The sequence below is a fragment of the Zingiber officinale genome, chromosome 2B (genome assembly GCF_018446385.1).
Source record: "Zingiber officinale cultivar Zhangliang chromosome 2B, Zo_v1.1, whole genome shotgun sequence".
Lineage (NCBI taxonomy): Eukaryota > Viridiplantae > Streptophyta > Magnoliopsida > Zingiberales > Zingiberaceae > Zingiber > Zingiber officinale.
In genome coordinates this window covers 112,505,048-112,524,880 of record NC_055989.1, presented here as the reverse complement: position 1 = coordinate 112,524,880, position 19,833 = coordinate 112,505,048, and the positions used below count along the sequence as shown (strand labels likewise).

Below are 19,833 nucleotides of genomic sequence, written 5' to 3'. Positions count from 1 at the left end.
GTTCACACAAATGTATCAAATTGAGAATTTAATATTATTAGAAATTAACTTATAATTGTTTGACTTCATCGACACATGAATACTTACCATGCTCATGCTTAATTTATGCTTATAAATGTCTTGTCATACAAGCAAGTAGTTTATTTTTACTTAATCTAGAATGGTTAGATAGGGAAAAGATGGTTTGATTCTTGCCCAACATAATACCAGGGTTGGACGAGATAATAGTATATTACAGAAGCTTAATTTGGGTAGTCAGGTAGGGTAAAAAGTACCCTACTTAGTTTGCTTAGCTAAGTAAAATTAATTGAAGCTACCTCGCCACATCGTAGACTAGTTAAAACAGGATTTTTCAAGAAGTAGGTTAAATGTGTAATTTCTTAAAAAGACTTTGTCTAAGGAAGTAGTCATTGCTTTGATACCCAAGAAGGTTAATATCTCGCCATGACCTAGAAGTCAATTTTTAAAATATACACTTAACTAATTGATGATTAAACCTAAATCTATCATAAAGTCAAACAATCTTCCAAATTCAAATGTAAATTTTAAATCAAATAAAATTGAAAATCATCTCACAAGACGTATAAAATTACCATGATTGATTGTACTGAAACACATAGATTGTGTTTGGTTAGGGGTAACACAATCAAGCTTGTAATGTAATTAATACTATATTACTATGTTTAATGAAAGAGTTGTATACTATGCATGTAATTTTTTATTACAAGACTTATTACAATCTTTTATTTGGTGTCCATTATTTTTTATAAGAAATATAATTCATATTATTATAAAATGACAAAAATATCCTATGACCTCTGCCATCGGCAACGGCCGATGACACGAGAAAGCTCAGGCTGCAGCAGCGACAGCGACGGCCGACGGTGGCAACCAGTGGCCACCAACGGCGGTCAGTGGCGGCCGACGGCGACAGCGGCGGCCGACGGTGGCAACCAGTGGCCACCAACGGCGGTCGATGGAGGCCGGAGGCCAGAGGCGGCCACAGCGGCCGACGGCGGCAGGCGACGGAGGCCACCGGGGGCCGGCGACGGAGGCCACCGGCGGCCGGCGACAGAGGCCACCGGCGGCCGGCGACAGAGGCCACCAGCGACCGGCAACAGCGACCGATGGCGGCGACGTTGGCGACCGACGGCGATGACGTTGGCAACCAGTTGGTACGGGAAATAGACTAAGGGTATATTCGGTATTTAAATTTTAATTAAACATTGAGTTTATAATGTAATTGGATTACACGGTATTGGCCTTGTAATCCAAATTATAAATTTTTATTATCTTTTGTAATCCAGATTACATTACAACTTTAAATCTATACCAAACAAAGTAATTATTATTGTAATATAATCTTGATTATATTACAAGGCTGATTACCCCTTACCAAACGTGGATGAGATGATAACGATCATTAAAATTGACAATATTTTCAAAAAGATTTTCAAAACTTAAAAAATATTTTCCTAAATTATTTTTAAAATAGTGATTCAATATAGTAATGTTTTGATGTATTTATTAATACTTTTTGAAAGACTATATACTTTGAAAAATCATGTTTGTTAACCAATACTTAGAGTCAATATCCTTAAGTCAACCTTGAAATTCTAAAACCCTAAAACACAGAAGATACATAAGACACATAAGTAGATGTTCCTTGTGGTTAGAAGGATGAGGTTTTTTCAAAAGTACATTTCAAAAAAAATATATTATGTTTTTACACCTTCAAAAATTTTAAAAACTTTTGGAAAGTCTAGAAAAAAAATTTATGAAAATTCTTTGAAAAATATTGGAAAAATACCTGAAAAATTCTTGTTTTTCATCAAAGTACTTAGCAAAAATTTCTTAAAAATCCGTAAAAGTACTTAAAGGAAATCTTATTAAAAATTAGTTTTTGAAAACATTGGCTTATCTTCAAAATATTCTAAATGTTTTCAAAAAATAACATTTTGTGATAATGTGCTTTAATATGTGTTTTTCAAAAACATTATTTCCATAAACTTAACTTGAAATCTTTTGAAAATTATTTTTTGAAAACTATTTCAAAAACTTATTATTGGTGCAAAACGTAAGGATGTCTTAGGTAAATATTGTTTTGATATATGTCAATAGGGGAGAGTGAACCTTAAGTTAGAAATATTTAGAATCTCTCAGTTTTGGCATAAGACCCTTAAGATGCAAACCTAACTTAAAAGTATTGTTAAACATCAAAAAGGAGGAGATTGTTGGTGCAATCAGCCTCCAAGGTGTCAATGTTTGACAATATACCAATGTCTAGCCAGATTTGACCAGGGGTTATCCAAACAAGACCTGAAATTTGGAAGTGAAAAGTCTAGTCAAGTTAAGATTGCAAGTCTAGTTAGGTCAAGCATGACCGGATGACTAACAAAGGAAATACCTAGCAGGTTAGTGAGAACCGGATGTTAGGCAAAAGTCTAGTCAAGTCAAGAGTGACAGAATGACTAGCAAGGAAAAGACCTAGCAGGTTATTGAGAATCGGATATTAGGCAAAAGTTCAAATAGGTTAAGGTGGTCGAATGCTTGGCAAAGGAAAATCCTAGGATAGTGAACCCTAGGTGGTTAAAGTCTTAGAGGAGTGAACTTCAAGCAACAGGTAAACCTAGTAGGTCAAGTAGACTTACAAGATTAGGCTAGGATGCTTGTTTGTATTTGTATGCTTGTCTTGCAAGAACCTGGACCAGGATATGATTGATTATGGGTGTCGGACACGTCCGGCGGCCCCGGACCAGGATATGATCGACACAATCGGATCGGATGAGGCCGAGTCCAGCGCCCGGGGTTGGTCCAAGCACCCAGAGAAGTCTTTATAAGCAGCCTCGACCAAAGCATTCATATACAACAATTATCTACTACTCATACTTTGTGTACTCAAAAGAAAAGCTATGACGTGAAGTTGTGTGACCAGGGAAGCTCCAGGAGGGGTGCGCTACGCTCAGGACTTCTGGATCGGCCGCAACATTGTGTTTGTTTTTATTTACAAGTCATACTCTATTTTATATCTTCTTTGTGCTTGTAAATCTAAATTGTAAAACATGCTTCTCCGCCTCCGGAAGAGTTCCGGAAAGGAGACCACTAGTGGACGAGTACCTCCCGTACTTAGGCCTTGAACGTACAGACCTGGGGTTGAGAACCAAGTAAATTTCGTAAGTTTTTCGTTCTTGTTTTTTATTATATTTTCGCTACAAGTACTAATATGATAGATCGAACGTATGACAAAACAAAGAAAAGAAAGGATTGATATTCACCACCCCCTTCTATCGACTCGCACCAATCCTACAGGTTGTTCATCTCGATATACGATGCATCTTTTACTAGGCAAATTGTAGTTCATTTATGTATATATGTGAATTCCTTAATAATTAAATCAAGGATTCTTGTAAGAGTATAAAAGAGAAAATACGATAAATTTGTGACAAGAAATTAATGAGGTTAAGTTCAGAAAATGATGATCATGACTATTTCCTATTAGATTTTGTTATGAGATGCACTTCTCTTGTATGCCCAATTTGCATTTTTATACTCACATTCTGGAGTATTTGGCCTCCAGGTTACTTTTCTGAGATTTATGCATATACTAGTGGTGGAAGGTTATTTGCTAAGATTTATACATAATAGTGGTGGAGTTTCTTCAAAGTTATGCATTTAGTTAGTTGTTATTTGTATTTTTGCTCTGACACTATTGTAGTTTACATGTAGTGACTGAAGCTAGCTTAACGGCAAGTCTAGTTTGTGCAGGACGTGACAATGTGACTCAATATAAGTTTGAAATACAGCAATATCTAATTATCAGCTTTCCCAATTACCAACCCCATCATAATATGCTAAAACCTGCCCTAAAGAGTTGGGAGTAACTTAGTTTGATAATCATGACGATTATGGTGTGCTAAATGTTCATTATGGTATATCTTGTTTCCCTTTTGTTGTTCCCTACACTGCAAAGTTCATGCCTCCATGACACTGAACATGCATTTGTTAACAATGGGATGCAATTTCCTAGAGAATACTTTTGCAATTCAGAGTCTCATGATGAGACACCAAAAGAGTAAACATACCATTGAGAGGCGCAGGAAGAACCTCTGGAAAGTCAAATCTGCTAAATTCTCCTGGATTGTTTGGCATAGCAAAAATCATGGAGTGTTCCTTCCATTGCAAGCGATCATTGATCCCAAGTTCCCCAAACAGGTTCTGTATATTTGGATATGCTCCAACTTCAAGAAAACAAGGATGAAATTAGCGGTGCAGTAATGGATTCATTATTCTCTATGCTAAAGGTGCAAAAAACTACAATTAAATAGTTGAGCTAGTTGGATTTAGCAGTTAATATAAACAAAACACAAAAGCATCCACTAAACAACTAGATCATGTCAGCAATTCCATAACCATGAACAGCAATTATAGATACCATACTGGCAAATTCCAGAAGTAAAACAGAAGCATTTGTGTGTTTTATGTGCAGTTTCCTTGGTGTCATTGAGTGTCCATTTTGAACTAACTCATGTGATCACAGATTAAGTATCCTGTTATCAGAAATATAATTCAGACACTTCTTTTAACAAGATACGGACTGTATTCTTTCTTTAACAAGATCTGGACTTTCTTTAATGACTGATTTGTAACTAAGCAAATTATCAATGTGGACACCATAACATCATGGAGACCCACTTAAGATGCAAGCACTATATCTACATCTTAAGTTGGTTGTACATAGTACTTTCATCGTAAGCGGGCTGTATTAGTTAAGGAACTTTAACTAATGCCTCTTGATATATTGTAGTTCCTACTGTAAAGATGAGGGACTACCTTTATGTGTTTCAATAGCATTTTTTTTTTTTTGTCAATTTGATCAAATAACCATTTGAGTACAAAAGCTTACATATGTTGTTAACATAAATGTAAATCTGCAAAATAATGAGTACAGCTAAAAAATCATAGCTATATCAGCTGCTTTTGGATAAACATAAAAAAAAAAAAAAAAAGACAGTCCGGTGCACGAAGCTCCAGCTATGTGAGGTCGCAGGGAAGGATCTACGCAGTCTTACCCTGTTTTTTGCAAGAGTTGTTTCCAAGATTCGAACCCGTGACCTTTTGGTCACAAAACAACAACTTTACCGTTGCGCCAAGGCTCCCCTTCTGTTTTTGGATAAACATAAAATTAAATTTTTGAGTCATGCCAAAGTTTGTCTTTGACTGGAGTGATACAATTTCAATACCATATCATATTGTGTTGATATGGTTTCTGTACATATTTTTAAATATGTGTATTATATTAAAAAACTCATTTTCATTAAATTTAATTGTTACAAAATTTCACTTTTAAATTTATATTTCAGGTGATGACTGTTGAATTCATGGTCACGGAAGTTGGCCTCTAGCTTAAACAAAATATTAAATAAAGGAAAATAAACACATGTTTCTTTCTAAAAAAATTGAAGCAACACTAACTCGAATTTAAATTTACACAAATAATTAGGATAAGTTTAGTGAAATAGACAACATGTCATCTTGTTAATACCTAAAGGAAAAGGAATGTTGTTTATCGGATGGAAGCATTAGTTCTAGTAACATCCTTGTAAAATCAACCACAGTTTTTCAACACCTAAATTAAATAATCATCCCTGAACATGTGGTTTTACATTTGATTTCTCCACATGTCCATCAACATGTCTAGAAACTAGGAGTTAATTTTAAGTAGGCATCACTTGAATTAAAGCTGAAATAGAGGTACAGACACAAGATAATACTACAAATGTCTCTGAGCTCTAATATAATATATCGCCATTTGATGCAAGATATAATAAGAGAAGAATATGATGAACCTCGATCAAAATCAATCTCAACTAAACTTTCCCACATTTGATAATTATAAGTTTTAGTTTGTATGTCACCCTTATATTGGCATTGATACTAACTCTTAATAGTACTAGTGCCATGATCATTATCCTAAGTTGCATGTCTGTACCCTTGCTTATATGTCCAAGGCTCACATGTCAGAGTCAAGGAAATATAAGCTTCACAACCATCAAGTGCATCTCTACTATCATCACCTTTATCAGTAGTTGCCCTGTTGTCACTATCATCATTTTGAGCTTTTCATCGATGTTTCTTTATTTTCCTTTGATTGTGTTTGAGGTTGAAATGTCTAAGAACATCTTGGTTAAGATCCATACAATAGAAATTCCTAGTCAAAAGCTTCATCATCATTCTCTTCCTCACCAACATCTCTTCCAATTTACACTTCTTCAATCTGTTGGGTAAGGAATTGAGATGGTCATGGTGGATCTTCTGCTTCATCAATTAACAAATTCTTGGCCTCAACAACACTCCATTAATCCATCATTAAATTATCCTTAATTTGGATGAATCCAATATGAAATAGGTGTACATCACTGAACTCTTATTTTCGCTCTATTATGTTATGACCTTAGTTGAAGACATATATTATAGTGATCATAGATCATCTTCTCCAATTGAAGATAAGAGAGACTCACACTTTGTATAAATGAGGGAGAAAGTGATTAATTCTTTCGCAACCACTAGTAGGCATCATGTACAAGTGGATCTACAGTCTTCTAGATTTAAGGATAATACTCTATATTGTAACCACCAATCAGTACCACTCAATTGTAAGATAAATAAATAAACAAAATTAAAATAGTCATTTATATATATTGATAATGATTAATAATAATATATCATTATGACACCACAAAAGAATGGCTAAAAGAGTCATATTTCTCAAACTAATCATAATGTACTTGTCATAATGGCTAAAGGAGATTATGATTTAATATGCTAGATTGAGATAATAACTTAAATAACTAACCATATATATAATATCAATAATCAATATTAATTTTTTATTATTAAAAAAATGTACTTGTCAAATGAATACTTTGTTCCATTTGGTATCTCATCTTATAATGAATATACATGATATTTATATTTGGTTGGTGACTATAGCAACCTTTGGATTTACTCTTTTGATTCATGAGTTAAATGGCAGATGTTGCCTATTTATAGCATCTTGACTCTGTTAACCTTATGCAGAGCAACGCTCTATTGCCATATGAATCTCTACAATATAGTCCCACTAGTAGAGATAATAATTTTTTATATAGTGCTAGACTATTATGAGGCTTCCTAGTCCTTAAATGTAAACATGTCCTTCAATCTGATAGTTTTCTAGGATAATGACTTTAGCAGGAGGAAGTAAGTTACAAACCTAGATATTATCAGTCATAAAATCTCCTTGTCAACAAAACCTCATTAATCCATGAACCCAACAATAATTATAAAGAAATTTTGTTAATGATTACCCCTTCTCAATAGCTTCTTCACTGTATCAGGATTATTGTTGCCCAACATCATCAAATCGATGAATGCGTTGCACATGGTGTCTTGAACCATGTTAGATGTTCTTCCTACAATAGATCTCTAATGTTCATAAGCAATGTTGGCAGCATTGTTATATCTTCTACACTTATCTCTCAAATTACATTGTCCATTAGGCAATATATGTAAAAGGGATTCTATAGTTGCATCAATAAATTTATGAAGTTCCACCTTTTATTGCAGTATAATAGAAAATTAATAATGCTTCCAATCCAACTATCCCATCGACATAACCTCATATAGGTTCCATTTAGGTATGGAGTAACAAATTTTATATGCAATCATAGGTTGGACATCAAAACTAGACTTTGGATGTTGAAAACGATGTATGGTAACATGTAATGTTTGCTGCATTAGGAAGAATTTGATTAAAACTATTTTAGTTAATCTATTTCTTTTTCTCCCTTGTATAAGCATCATCAGTTCTACTAGAACTGTTTACTTTTGCTATCCTGGTCGGGGAAGGTCATCAATATCAATGGCACAAAATTCATCCTATGGAAGGAAGGAAAAGACCAATAAAACCTTCCGATGAGTTAACATAATTACTTGCACTCTTAATGTTGGTGTAGCAATTGCACCACTTCCCCTAGCACAACTTCTATCACCACTATATCACATTTATTGCTTATACTCATATTTAGCACAGGAGGCATGAGGAGTAGCTAGAAATTCTTAATCATTTGGTAAGCAGGCATATACATGTATATAACAGTTATTTTAGCTAATGTACATATATCAGTTTTAATTAAATCATTATATCAAAAAATATAAAACCTCAATTCCCTTTCCCATTTCTTATAATTCTGCTTGCTCCCACCATGATTTCTCAATCATGATTCAACCAAAGATTGCAACTCCCACCCTCGACCATTTCTTCCTCCCTAATTCGTCAATGCGCTACTGCTCCAAAGTTTAATATCTCTGATGGCCGCTCAACACTGCTGTTGGCAGCCCTTCACTCCTCATTTGACACTTGCAGCCACTACCTAGTGTTGATCTCTTAACCACTCATTTGTTTTATAGCCATTAACTTCCCCAATTCCTTCGCCATGATCAACAGAAGGAATCAAACTTAATTCCTTCTATCTCGTCCCATGCTAGCCACGAGCACGTGAGACCGCCTATGGTTGACCACGGGAATGCATGTGTGGTACAAGTGGCATGGGGTAATTTACCCTGCGTCGACATGTCTTGGTGCCGGTGTGGAGTCGAAATGGTAAATTTTGATAGTTTGGAGTGGAATAGCATGGCACTGAAATCTTTGCATAAAAGACTAATATAAATAAAAAAAATAAAGTTTTCTTCATCAAAAATTGGCAATTATAATAACAATAAACTTACAGAATATGTGGAGGCCAGTCTCATACCAGTCGCCATCACTGTCTTTCCAAGCAGCAACCTGCAGAAAGAATAATGCCATATGTATGACTTACTAAGAAACCAAAAATGAAAATAATTAATCTATCTAGATATTTAACCTTTTCAATGTTGAACGTAGAATCAGAATTAACCGTGTCAGATCTATTAAACAGAACTTATATATCCCAATGGAAGATATAGTTATTAGTGAAAGAAATTGAGTATTTTAAGGGAATAGCGCCACCCTTTTAATAGTCATTTGGACCAATGGATTGCTTGCTCACAAGCAGCCAGAAAATTGTGTGTTCTAGATTCTCATGATATTTTACAACTTACATCTCTTAATTTTAATCATGCCTTATTTTGTTATGTAAAGTTATATTAGGAAAATATGTAAGTTCCCTATATGCAACTAATGTCAACAGGATACTGGCACAATAAAACACAAGCCACAAAATTGCAAGTCCTACCTACTTGCTGTCATCTATGTAGATCATCATCTTGTTCCAACTTATATCTCTTAATTTTATTGTGCTTATGCTGTGTAAAGTTCTATTAGAAAACATACAAGTTCTGTATATGTAACTAGATTGGCATAGAAGAGGAGCTATATTTAGAGAATATCATACACGTAGGTAGTTTAGCGCTGTGAAAGGTGTGGTTTAATTACTGAATGGAAGGGAGTCTCGCAATATCTAAGCATGAACAACTTGTCTGTAAATCAACAATCTCTCCTTGCATTGATGTCCCACCCAGAAGAAAGAGAGCAATGCTAAAAGGTTCAATGAACAATGCATGGCCCCTGAACCTTTGGTACACTTAACATAGGTAATCAACAAGAAGTTGAGAAACATCAACAAAATGAAGAGGAGAGGCTAAACAAGCTGCTATTAATTGAACACTAGGTACTTGGTGCAGTGGCTCATTGGTACTGATATAGTTCTACTTTTCTTTCTGGAATTCTGCTTGATGTTTGTGCGCTGTTTAGTCTCTAGAATTAAGACCATTTCCATCATTGACTGTAGCTTCTATTTTTATTAACTTGTCACCATATGGCCATTGCTGACCCCAATCAACTACAAACGACCATTATCCTTCCTCTGGCACACTCACTCACTTTGTCTCTTAGTTCCTCTCTCACCCTCTTGGCTATGTTATGGTGGCAAGCATTGTCGTCATCTTGAGCAAGAGTAGTCATTGTAGTGTCTCTCCTTTATTTATCTCATTTTTCTTTCCCTTTTGTCTAATAATAATTATTTTCCCTCTCTCAACTCTTTGTTAGAGTTAATGCAAACCATCGCCCCTTCCCTCCTTGCTCTCTCTGTTTTACTTTCCCATTCCCTACATGCTCCACCTATTGTGCTTGGCATCATCACACAAACTTTTGTGCCCCAATATGTACATATTATGTTGCCACTACCTAAAGTCGTTCATGTGCTAGTGTCATTGCCTGATAACTATGTGCACCCAAGCGATATCGACTAGCTCTCGTCCATCTTTAGAGTAGGTTGCCTGGTTAGTGTCACCCTGCAGACTGATTTTGGTTAGTTTGAAGGTAAGAATTCAGTGAATCTTTCCTTGAGGTATTGTTGAATGATTACCTATTTTAGATTGATCACAATTTATAATTTAGGTTAAACTAATCTGAGTGTTTCATATCATCGAAATACCTACTTGGTTTTGTCGATCAGAAAAAATTGTTATATTTTAATTTTAGTTTGGTTCTCGTATTTATATTGGTGTATTTGGATTAGGATGGGAAATTAATGGTTATTTGTTAGTATTAGGAGTTGTATTATTTTATTTGGGTCGTATTGGGTAGTTGGATTAAGATTACATCCATCGACCTTTAGCTCTAATTAATTTTTAGATTTTGTGTTACTATCATATTTAATTTATATTGTTTTTCTAAATTATTTTCATACTTGTTTTTGTAGATACATACCCAAGAGAGCACACTAACTTTATAGAGTTTAAGATCACTACTCATTGTATATTTGAAGTAGGTAAATCAATCTTGCATTCATTTACATGTTTTTTTTCATAAAATAAATACAACATCAACCAAGCCTTTATCACACTAAGTGGAGTCAGTTATATAAATTCTCCAGCGCTATTGGGCTCAATCTCTTACTATATCCTCATTAATATTTAAATGAATTTTATCATGTTTTATTGTTGCTAACTAAATCTTCTTTGATCTCCCTCTTTCGCAATTAACATACACATTTGATGTGTTAGTATATCGCAGACATTTATTGATCTCCTAAAAAACCATCTTAAATGCATCTTTCGAAATTTTTGCGTAGGTACAACCCGACTTTCTCTCTAATGTTCTCATTTCTTATCCTATCCATCCTCATATGTCCGCACATCCACCTTAACATTCTCTTCTCCGTAGCTCTCATCTACTGCTCGTGTATTTGCTTTATAGCATAATATTCATCTTTATATAACATAGAAAGTTTAACCAACGTTTTATGAAACTTCCTTTTAAATTTTAGAAGTATATCAATCATCCTGCTTATATTCTATGTAGAGCATCTTTATCGACCTTTTGCAAAAACGATCCTAGATATTTAAAACTTAATTCATCATTTCCTATCTTAACAATTGTGTTGCTACATCTACTACTACTAAGCTTAAATTCTATATATTCAATTTTTACTCTATTAAGCCAAGATCCTTTAACTTTCAATATTTCTTGTCAAGATTCAAGCTTAGCATTTACTACTTTGTATGTCTCATCAACCAAACAACGTCATCTCCAAATAACATACATCACGATAACGTGTTTTGGATGTATCTATTAAATTCATCCATAACTAGTGTATCTAATTTCATATCTTTTTACACTAGTTATGAATTAGTTTTTTCTTAGATATTGCATACTTTTAAAAGTCGCCTTCATTCTTACAAGTGTATAGTAACTATAAGTTGTTCTTTTTTTCCTTTAGTTTCTCCCCTAACTTCCTCATTACACCACCAAAATTCTTTATTTAGTAGTACACATCCTCTTAACTCACCAAGTATGTTCTTGACCATTGTTTTTAAATTTAAAGCAATCATATCTCATGTCATATTCGTGTCATCATGTATTTCTCCTAATTTGTGTACTCCTATCTCCAAAAAATACTTTGTTTCTTATCTTTTAATTTTCATCACTTAATCCTAAGAGTTATGCAATTTTTCTTCTACTATTATGTTTGAGGGGTGTATCTAACACCAATAACCTATGTTGGGTGTTTAAATTTTCGCTAGTGATGACCAAGCAATCTTTATAATTTTTTCTATCATTCTTCCTGACCATAAAAAAGTCAATTCGCAACTTATTGCTCCCACTTTTGAATGTAACTAGAACTATAGCCCTCATGCATCCTATCATATTCCTTATTTCTTACTCTTATATGCTAATTTAGATCTCCTCCTATGAAATTATCTCATTTATCAAATTTTTTTTTACTATCTCATCTAGGTCATCTCAAAATCTATGTTTTGTATCTTCATTTAATCCTACTTAGCATATATGCTAATTACATTAATAATTTTTTCTACTACCACTATCTTGAGAGCTATAATCCTATCTCTCTCCCTAACTACTACAACAATACTTGTTTCATTTCTCATTTTACTCTTCCTTATGTACTATAACTTAAAACCTAAGTTTTCTATCATATTTATCTCCTACTCATCGTCTCTTATAAATACAAAATATTAATTTGTCTTCTAATTATCGTATATACTACCTCCATTATTTTGTTAGTAAATGTTCCTAAGTTTCATGTTTCAAATTTAAGATAATCAAAATTTAATACTACAGTCAATATTTGTCTTCTCTCCTATCCATTTTCTCTCTTGTAAACACAAAATATTAATTCTTATCTTAATCATCATATCTACTATTTCCATTGTTTTGTCTGTGAGTGTTTTTATATTCCATGTTCTAAATTTAAGATAATTAATATTTAACACTGCATCCAAGTTCTCATGTGACCAACGGTAAAGTTGGTCAACGGTAAAGTTGGTCAACGGTAAAGTTGTTGTCATGTGACTAAAAGGTCACGGGTTCGAATCCTGGAAGCAGCCTCTTGCAAAAAGCAGGGTAAGGCTGCGTACAATGGATCCTTCCCCGGGACCCCGCATGGCGAGAGCTTCGTGCACCGGGTTGCCTTTTTTTTTATCCAAGTTCTCATAGTAATGTAGCAACCAATGCCAAGGAATTAGACCTGCAACGCATTCCTTATTGGAACAATCTAACATTAGTGCAATACTTTGATGGATTCGTGCATAACATTTTCCTATGTTTTAGTGTTAGCCAACAACCTAAGCTACCTTGCTTCTTTATCCCGACTTGGGACTGCGACCATGGAAGAGTTTTTTCGCATGAATTATATATATATATATATATATTGATCTTTTTAGAAGAGAAATGGTAGCGGCCAAATATAGAGTGGACGAAGAAATTAAAATTAAAAATAAAATAAAGATAAAATAGAAAACTAGAGCTTAGTTGATCTTAGCAACGGTCACAAAAGACTCCTCATACTAGTTTAAGCATCTGGCGGAGATGGAAGAACCCTTCAAAGATAACTGTTACATTCTGAGCAAATTGACTAGGTAAAGATGATGCTCTCGATGAAGATTTTTTAGCATTTGGTGAATCATCGTCTCAGAGCCAAAGCTAGAGCAAAAGATGAACTTGTAAAGAGAAAGAGAAACCCTACCCTAGATGAGCAATACGAAAGAATTGGAAAGCACATATATAGTAGATATTGAAAGCCCACGCCACTCTAATAGTACACATTCTGCGAGCTAAAACTTGCAGAATGTTAGCAGAAGTTTGCAATTCCAACCTTCTCTCAAAGAGAGCATACACCACAAAGTTAAGTCAGTCCGAATGTTGTCGGAAGATTTTAAGGAAATTTTCCAAACAAGGAGTGACTGATACTGAAATTTACTAAAAATAACACATGTACTGAAATACTCAGCCATTCGAGATGGGGGCAAACCTTTCCACCTAGCACATCTCTTGCCTCCAAGAGTATAGGTTTATGGCCTGCATCTGCTAGGTATTTTGCTGTAGATAAGCCACCCAAACCTACCAGAAGGCTAATATATCAATAACTGAGATTTAGGCAAGATGATAGTCAAAATATTTTACAACAATCAGTAGAATGTGTAATGTGTGGAACTTATTTGGCTAAATATCATAAAAGTTCACCGATAACATATTTTCCATTCATGTTTCAGAACATAACAGAATGGTGTACCTGCACCAGCTATTACAATTTTCAGAGGTATATTTGGACGAGGACCAGTCTTGAAGGATGAAGATAATTGTGCAGCTTCTAAATAATTTATAGTGTTCTCAAGTTCAGGTCTTGGAAAATCTTTGCATAAAACCTGCGATAAGGACCAATAACCTTCTATTCCTAGTGAAAAAGAAAAAATTCAGAAGAACCCAAACAATGAATGAAAAGCAGATGATAAACCTGGAGAGATTTTGCTCTGTATCTTGGCTTCAGGGCTGTGTGCAATGAGATTGTAGCCTTCATCGGGCAACCCATGAACACACCACTTCCCAATATGTGATTGCTTCCAGAATCATTGTGAAATGTGCTCCTTTTCCCAAGATTTTGATCCCACCAGTATGTATTTTGGGTGATCACACTTAATTTCACACGGGAGACGGATCCAATGATGTTCATGCTGAATCTTTTGTTTTCTATTTTCGGCAACTCTATCTAGAATTGAAGTTCCCTCTTGCAAAGCACAAGGAGCTCATCCGAGAACCAAGGTATTCCAACACTTCCCTTGATTATACTGCAGTTGCAGACGGCGTTAAAACACAAATCTAGTTATTTAACAAAAAAAAACAAAATTGAACGGTTCCCTTTGCAGGAAAAAAAAAAAGTGCTTTCGAAAAGAGCCAAACCAAATGGAACAAGAAACGACAAAATCTTACAACATAAAGCTATATCAAAAGGGAAGAAAGAGGCAAAGATTCAGAATCCTATCTTACTCGAAGATAAAGTTGCAATTTTTAAGCGACCAACTGTCTCAAATCAACGCCGCTGACTGCGCCATCGGAAGAACGAGTTGGTAGCCGAAAATGGAAATTTTAACCTCAAAAATCCAACAGTGAGAGAACAAATTCCGAGTTCGAACAATCAATGGTCGAGAAAATCGCGAAGGGGAAATCTAACTGGTTCCACAAATCCCAAACCAAAAAAAAGGAACAAACTGCAGCAGTGCTGAAGGGAGAGAAGAGCTCACCAGCTATAAGAGAGCTCGAAAAGCGTGAAGGGAAGTCGAGGAGGATGATTCAGTGCGTAATGGCAGCAGATGATAACCTGAGCGAATTGGAAGTTGGCATGTAGCGCGCAATCGGGGCGGCAGGCGTGGAAGATGCTCTTCCCACTCTTCGGCCTAACGCTATCACATCTCCACTTAATTTGTATAAAATTTTCATCTTACCCCTCCTGCTTTACCATATGTTTCAAAATGATCCTCATGATTCTATAAACATCAAAATGCCCTATATATAGAGAGAGAGAGATAGTTATAGTTATAGTTATAGTTATAGTTATTACATAATTTGAATCTAGATAAGTTATGGGATTGAAATGAAACCTTCCTAAGTTAAAATTTAGATATATCACACTAAGTTTTGTTTTTGCTAATGAGTTATCATGTAATACTTATTGAAACTCTCAAAAATATAAAATTTTAGTTATTAACCAAAACAAATATAAAAAAATCACAAGAAAAATATATATAATTAGTAAAATCTACGGTAAATTTTAATAAATATATATTCAACAAACAACTTAATATGATGGTTTGTAGTTAAGATTGAGGATTGGACATGAAAAAGAAATATAAATAATCTTTATGGTCAATAGACAGTTTTCCTTAGAGTTTGCCCTTGCAAATTAATTTTCTAATTAGTAGTTAAGATTTAGGGTTATATAGGAAGAAAATGATTGGAAAACAAGATTTGGTAAAACTCAAGGATAAATCAAGTAAAAGGATATTATCCACAGGGAAAAATCTATCCAATGGAAAACCACATAATCAAAATTAGATATACTAAAAAAAAGTTATTACACATTTTCAATAAAAGCTACATGATTAATTAAGGAATGTTAGACTTCTGGATCACCCGTTACACGTGATTTCCGATTTATTCTGATGGTCGATGAAAAATTTTTATGAGACCAAGTCGATCATCTCAGGCTCAATGTTACTTAGCCTAATTAATCATATCATAATAAGAGTTATGTGATTACTTCAAAATAGAATTTCGATTTTATACTCTTAATGAAGGAGTTGCGTTACTTATAGTTTGAAGCTTTGGCTTTAGGATAAAGAAAGAGTCGCGTTACTTGTACTACTCATAATATTGAGTTTCAATTTTGTACTCTTAATGGATATATATATATATATATATATATATATAAAATATTTTAGAAACATATGAATTTGATGATAATCAGTTAAAATAAATTTTAGTCAATATTTATTTAGATTGGTAATTTTAATTTTTTTACTAATCAAATTAGATTTAGTTAGTAATTTTTAAATTTTTATTGGTCAAAATTATTATAGGTCAAAGTTAAATTTGGTTGATAATTTTTAATTTTTACTAATTAAATTAGGTTTGACAATAATTTTTATTTTTTTTAATAACCAAATTATGTTTTATAGATAATTCTTAATTTGTTATGAGATTAACTGATAATTTATTATTTTCAAGGTAAAATTTAATCAATAATTTTTTATTGTTTATTTATCAAAATTTAATTTATTGGTTAAAGTTAGGTTTATCTAATAAATTAAAAATATTTATTTATACTTATTGATATTTTTTATAAAAATATTTTTAAAATCTCAAAAGTATATTTAATATTGTAGTAGATCATTTCCCTCTAAATTTTACTTTTTTTCTTTTTATTTCTTCTCTCATCATATTCTTTATATTGTTGTTATTATTATATGCTTGCTCCTCGGCAAGTTATTATGTGCGCCCTCGCATTTTTTTTTTTTTTTTTTTTTTGTATTTCATCATCGCCAGCAAAAGATTAGAAATTTAATATTTTTGACTAAATTAATAAATTTTGATCGATAATTTATCAAAGCTAAAAATAATTTTAAAAAAATAATATGATGTATTAAACTTCCGCTAATGCAAGATTTAGGGAAATATTCTATTGTACAATAATATGATGTATTAAACTTCCGCTAATGCGAGATTTGGAGGAATATTCTATTGTACGCACTCTTCCCTTCTTTGAAAGAAGTAGTTTTGATAATTGAACTTGTGATCTCTAGTCTCACGGTAATAATTTGTCTGGTGCACTAAGACTCCTCCTCATCAAAGTCCAAATTAATCAATAAAAGAATTTAAAATAGTAATTAAAATGTATATTAATAATATTATAATAATTTATCACTCATTCCTAAATTTGGCTAGTACTTTTAATATTTTATTGATGGAATTTAATTTATTAAATTAAAAATATTTATTAGACAAATATATTATTTTTTAACAAATTATATTTGAAAGTTTAGTAAAAAAATTTATTTTTTTATTTTATTAATAAAAAAGTGAATTTTAACAAAATGATAAAATTATTGTTGTGTAACTTAACTATCATGATTTTTCAATTGTGAAAATAATCTTTTATAATACATTAAACTGTCTTTTTTTAATTTTACTAATAAAATTAAATATTTTTAATAAAATTTTATATAAAAAAATATTTTAAAAATTTAAATATATATATATATTAAGTCCCCCAAATAAATTTTGAGCCTGGAACCTCAAGGATTATTGAAACAATGTGGGAGTTGTGTTACTTATAGTATAAAGTTGAGCACAGATCTTCTGGATCACTTTTTTATGGTCCAGGGGATGTGTCACTCGCATTTATGGTCGGATCACGATCGTAATCCGACCGCAAATGATTGCGATCCCTTCCTGGGTTCACTGTCCCTACTAGATTATAGTTTTTGTTCGGAGGACCGGAGGCCGTCTGAAGGCCTCCGGTGGTGGATAAGTGGCTAGGTTACTGGACACTGAGCGAAGGTGCCCTCCGGGCCGCCTCCGGCCGCTCGTTTCAAACAAAAACTATAACCTGGTGGGAACGATAAACCCAGGAAGGGATCGCAACCATTTGCGGCCAGATCGCGATCGTGATCCGACCGCAAATGCGAGTGGAACATCCCCTGGACTACAAAAAGTGGTCCAAGAAATCTTAACTTTAGGATATAAAGGAATTGTGTTACTTATATCACTTAATTACCAGGGACGGATCTAGGCGAGGGTTGGCGGGGGCTAAAGCCCTCGCCAAGATCCCCCGGGGAAGGAGCCATGGATTGACGATTCTCATTGGTGTCTTTTCTCCCGTTGCCCTCTTCTTCTCCTCCTCCTTCCTCCCTGCGGCGGAGTCCCAAGGTTCCCACGTCCGCAAGTTGGAAGAAGAAAATGACTACTTCCTCACCCAAAAGGAGCATTGGTTCAATCAAACCCTTGACCACTTATCTATTATGGTTTGCACCTCTTTCTCCATTATCTTCTACCTCCTTGTGATTCTCTTTCTTTTGTTATTTTCCCTCTGCACCTTTGTTCATTCAAGCAGTTGGCTATTTAGTATCATTTTGAGATGTTTTTCTTTGTGTTCGTATTGAATTACTGGGATTTTTTTAATGAAAAAGGGAAGTAATCCATAATTTTAATGGGATTTGTAGGGATATCATAAATTCCAACAGCGTCATTATGAATTTCTTGATCACTACCAAGCTCCTAAAGGTCCAGTATTCCTTGTAGTTTGTGGTGAAGAGTCTTGTGACGGCATTTATAATTATGAGAGTTATATAGCTACAAGTGTGGTGCTTCTTGCTAAACTACATTTAACTTCCTTTTCATGTACCTAAATCCTCTTATGTATGACTTATCATTTACAGGGATATTAACATGTTTAAAGTTTTATTGGAATTTCCATTTCTTTGAAGAATCTATATTCTAAACATAAACTTTAAGCTGCAAAAACAACCAGAAACCTACGATTTCTTACCTCAAACCAAGCTTTTTTGGCATGGTTATTTTTCGCTAGTATTACCAGGTTGGTACTCTAAACTAATTGATATTTATGGATCAAACTCTATATCTTAATCTTGTTAAATTATGCTTCTCCACTCTCTGATCATTACTCCAGGGAAATAAGGAAGAAGAAGCTTCTCTCTTCACTATCTTCATCCCTTTTTTTAGACTCCATAAAAAAAATTCTATAACCCTCACTAGAAATTATCTCTAGATCCACCCCTAATAATCATATAATCAAAGTTATGAGTAATAAAACATAATCTAATATTATTTGATTCAATTTTGAATAATATAATAAAAATTTATTTATTTATAAGTTTTAATGTATAACCTGATTTAATATTTACTATATTACCTCTTTCAATCCTAGATACTTTTGCAACTAAATCAATTTGATATTTGGTTAATTTTATTAAAATAAAATAAATTTAATTAATTAATATTAATATTAATTATAATAATAAAATTGATAATATATAGTAAATAAATATCATTTATTTAAAAATTTTAAAATTGCACAATTGAACTCGATCTAATGCCACACAATCAAAACACTTTCCTAGCCGTTCGATTTTTTTTTATATTAATTTGTTCTTCTTTCTACACGCGGGAACCTAAATCTTTGGGTACTAACTGAAACCGGCAAATTCCGAAGGCTTGCAGTTCCACGATGCCTCTCTTTCTTGTATCGAGATTGATCTGGATCAAATCCACCTTCTTCGACACTATAGAGAGTCCGCAGCAAGAATAAGCATGCATGCTCACAGGCAACTTCGTATTCGCCACTGCTTTTCCTGGCCAAACCCTCTCAGAAGGCTTTAACATCAGATTGCAAATTGTTCATCTTATATATATAATACATCTTTACCAAATATTTATGATACATTTCATACTAAATGAATTGTTAATCATTGATGCAATTATATTATTACGATAAAAAA

The 19,833-nt window shown here is 33.4% G+C and overlaps 2 protein-coding genes across 3 annotated transcripts in view; one reads left to right on the top strand and one right to left on the bottom strand.

The window, feature by feature from the left end:
• Positions 1-15,232, bottom strand: part of LOC122046833 (15-cis-phytoene desaturase, chloroplastic/chromoplastic-like) — a 37,174-nt gene extending 21,942 nt beyond the window's left edge. The window contains exons 1-6 of one of the 2 annotated variants that reach the window (XM_042607735.1): positions 15,061-15,232; positions 14,277-14,607; positions 14,055-14,187; positions 13,794-13,882; positions 8,767-8,824; positions 4,083-4,238 (exon numbers count right to left, since the gene is read on the bottom strand). In XM_042607735.1, coding sequence (XP_042463669.1) covers positions 4,083-4,238; positions 8,767-8,824; positions 13,794-13,882; positions 14,055-14,187; positions 14,277-14,492 — 652 coding nt within the window. In that variant the 5' untranslated portion in view covers positions 14,493-14,607; positions 15,061-15,232. Of the gene's footprint in view, positions 1-4,082; positions 4,239-8,766; positions 8,825-13,793; positions 13,883-14,054; positions 14,188-14,276; positions 14,608-14,806; positions 15,009-15,060 lie in introns of those variants that run through there. The other variant, XM_042607736.1, reaches the window with a different exon arrangement.
• Positions 14,958-18,803, top strand: LOC122048580. The gene is made up of 3 exons (XM_042610133.1): positions 14,958-15,160; positions 18,096-18,339; positions 18,538-18,803. Exons 1-3 carry the CDS (start codon positions 14,958-14,960, stop codon positions 18,721-18,723), a joined length of 633 nt encoding a protein of 210 aa, XP_042466067.1. The 3' UTR covers positions 18,724-18,803.
• The last annotated feature ends 1,030 nt before the right edge of the window (positions 18,804-19,833 follow it).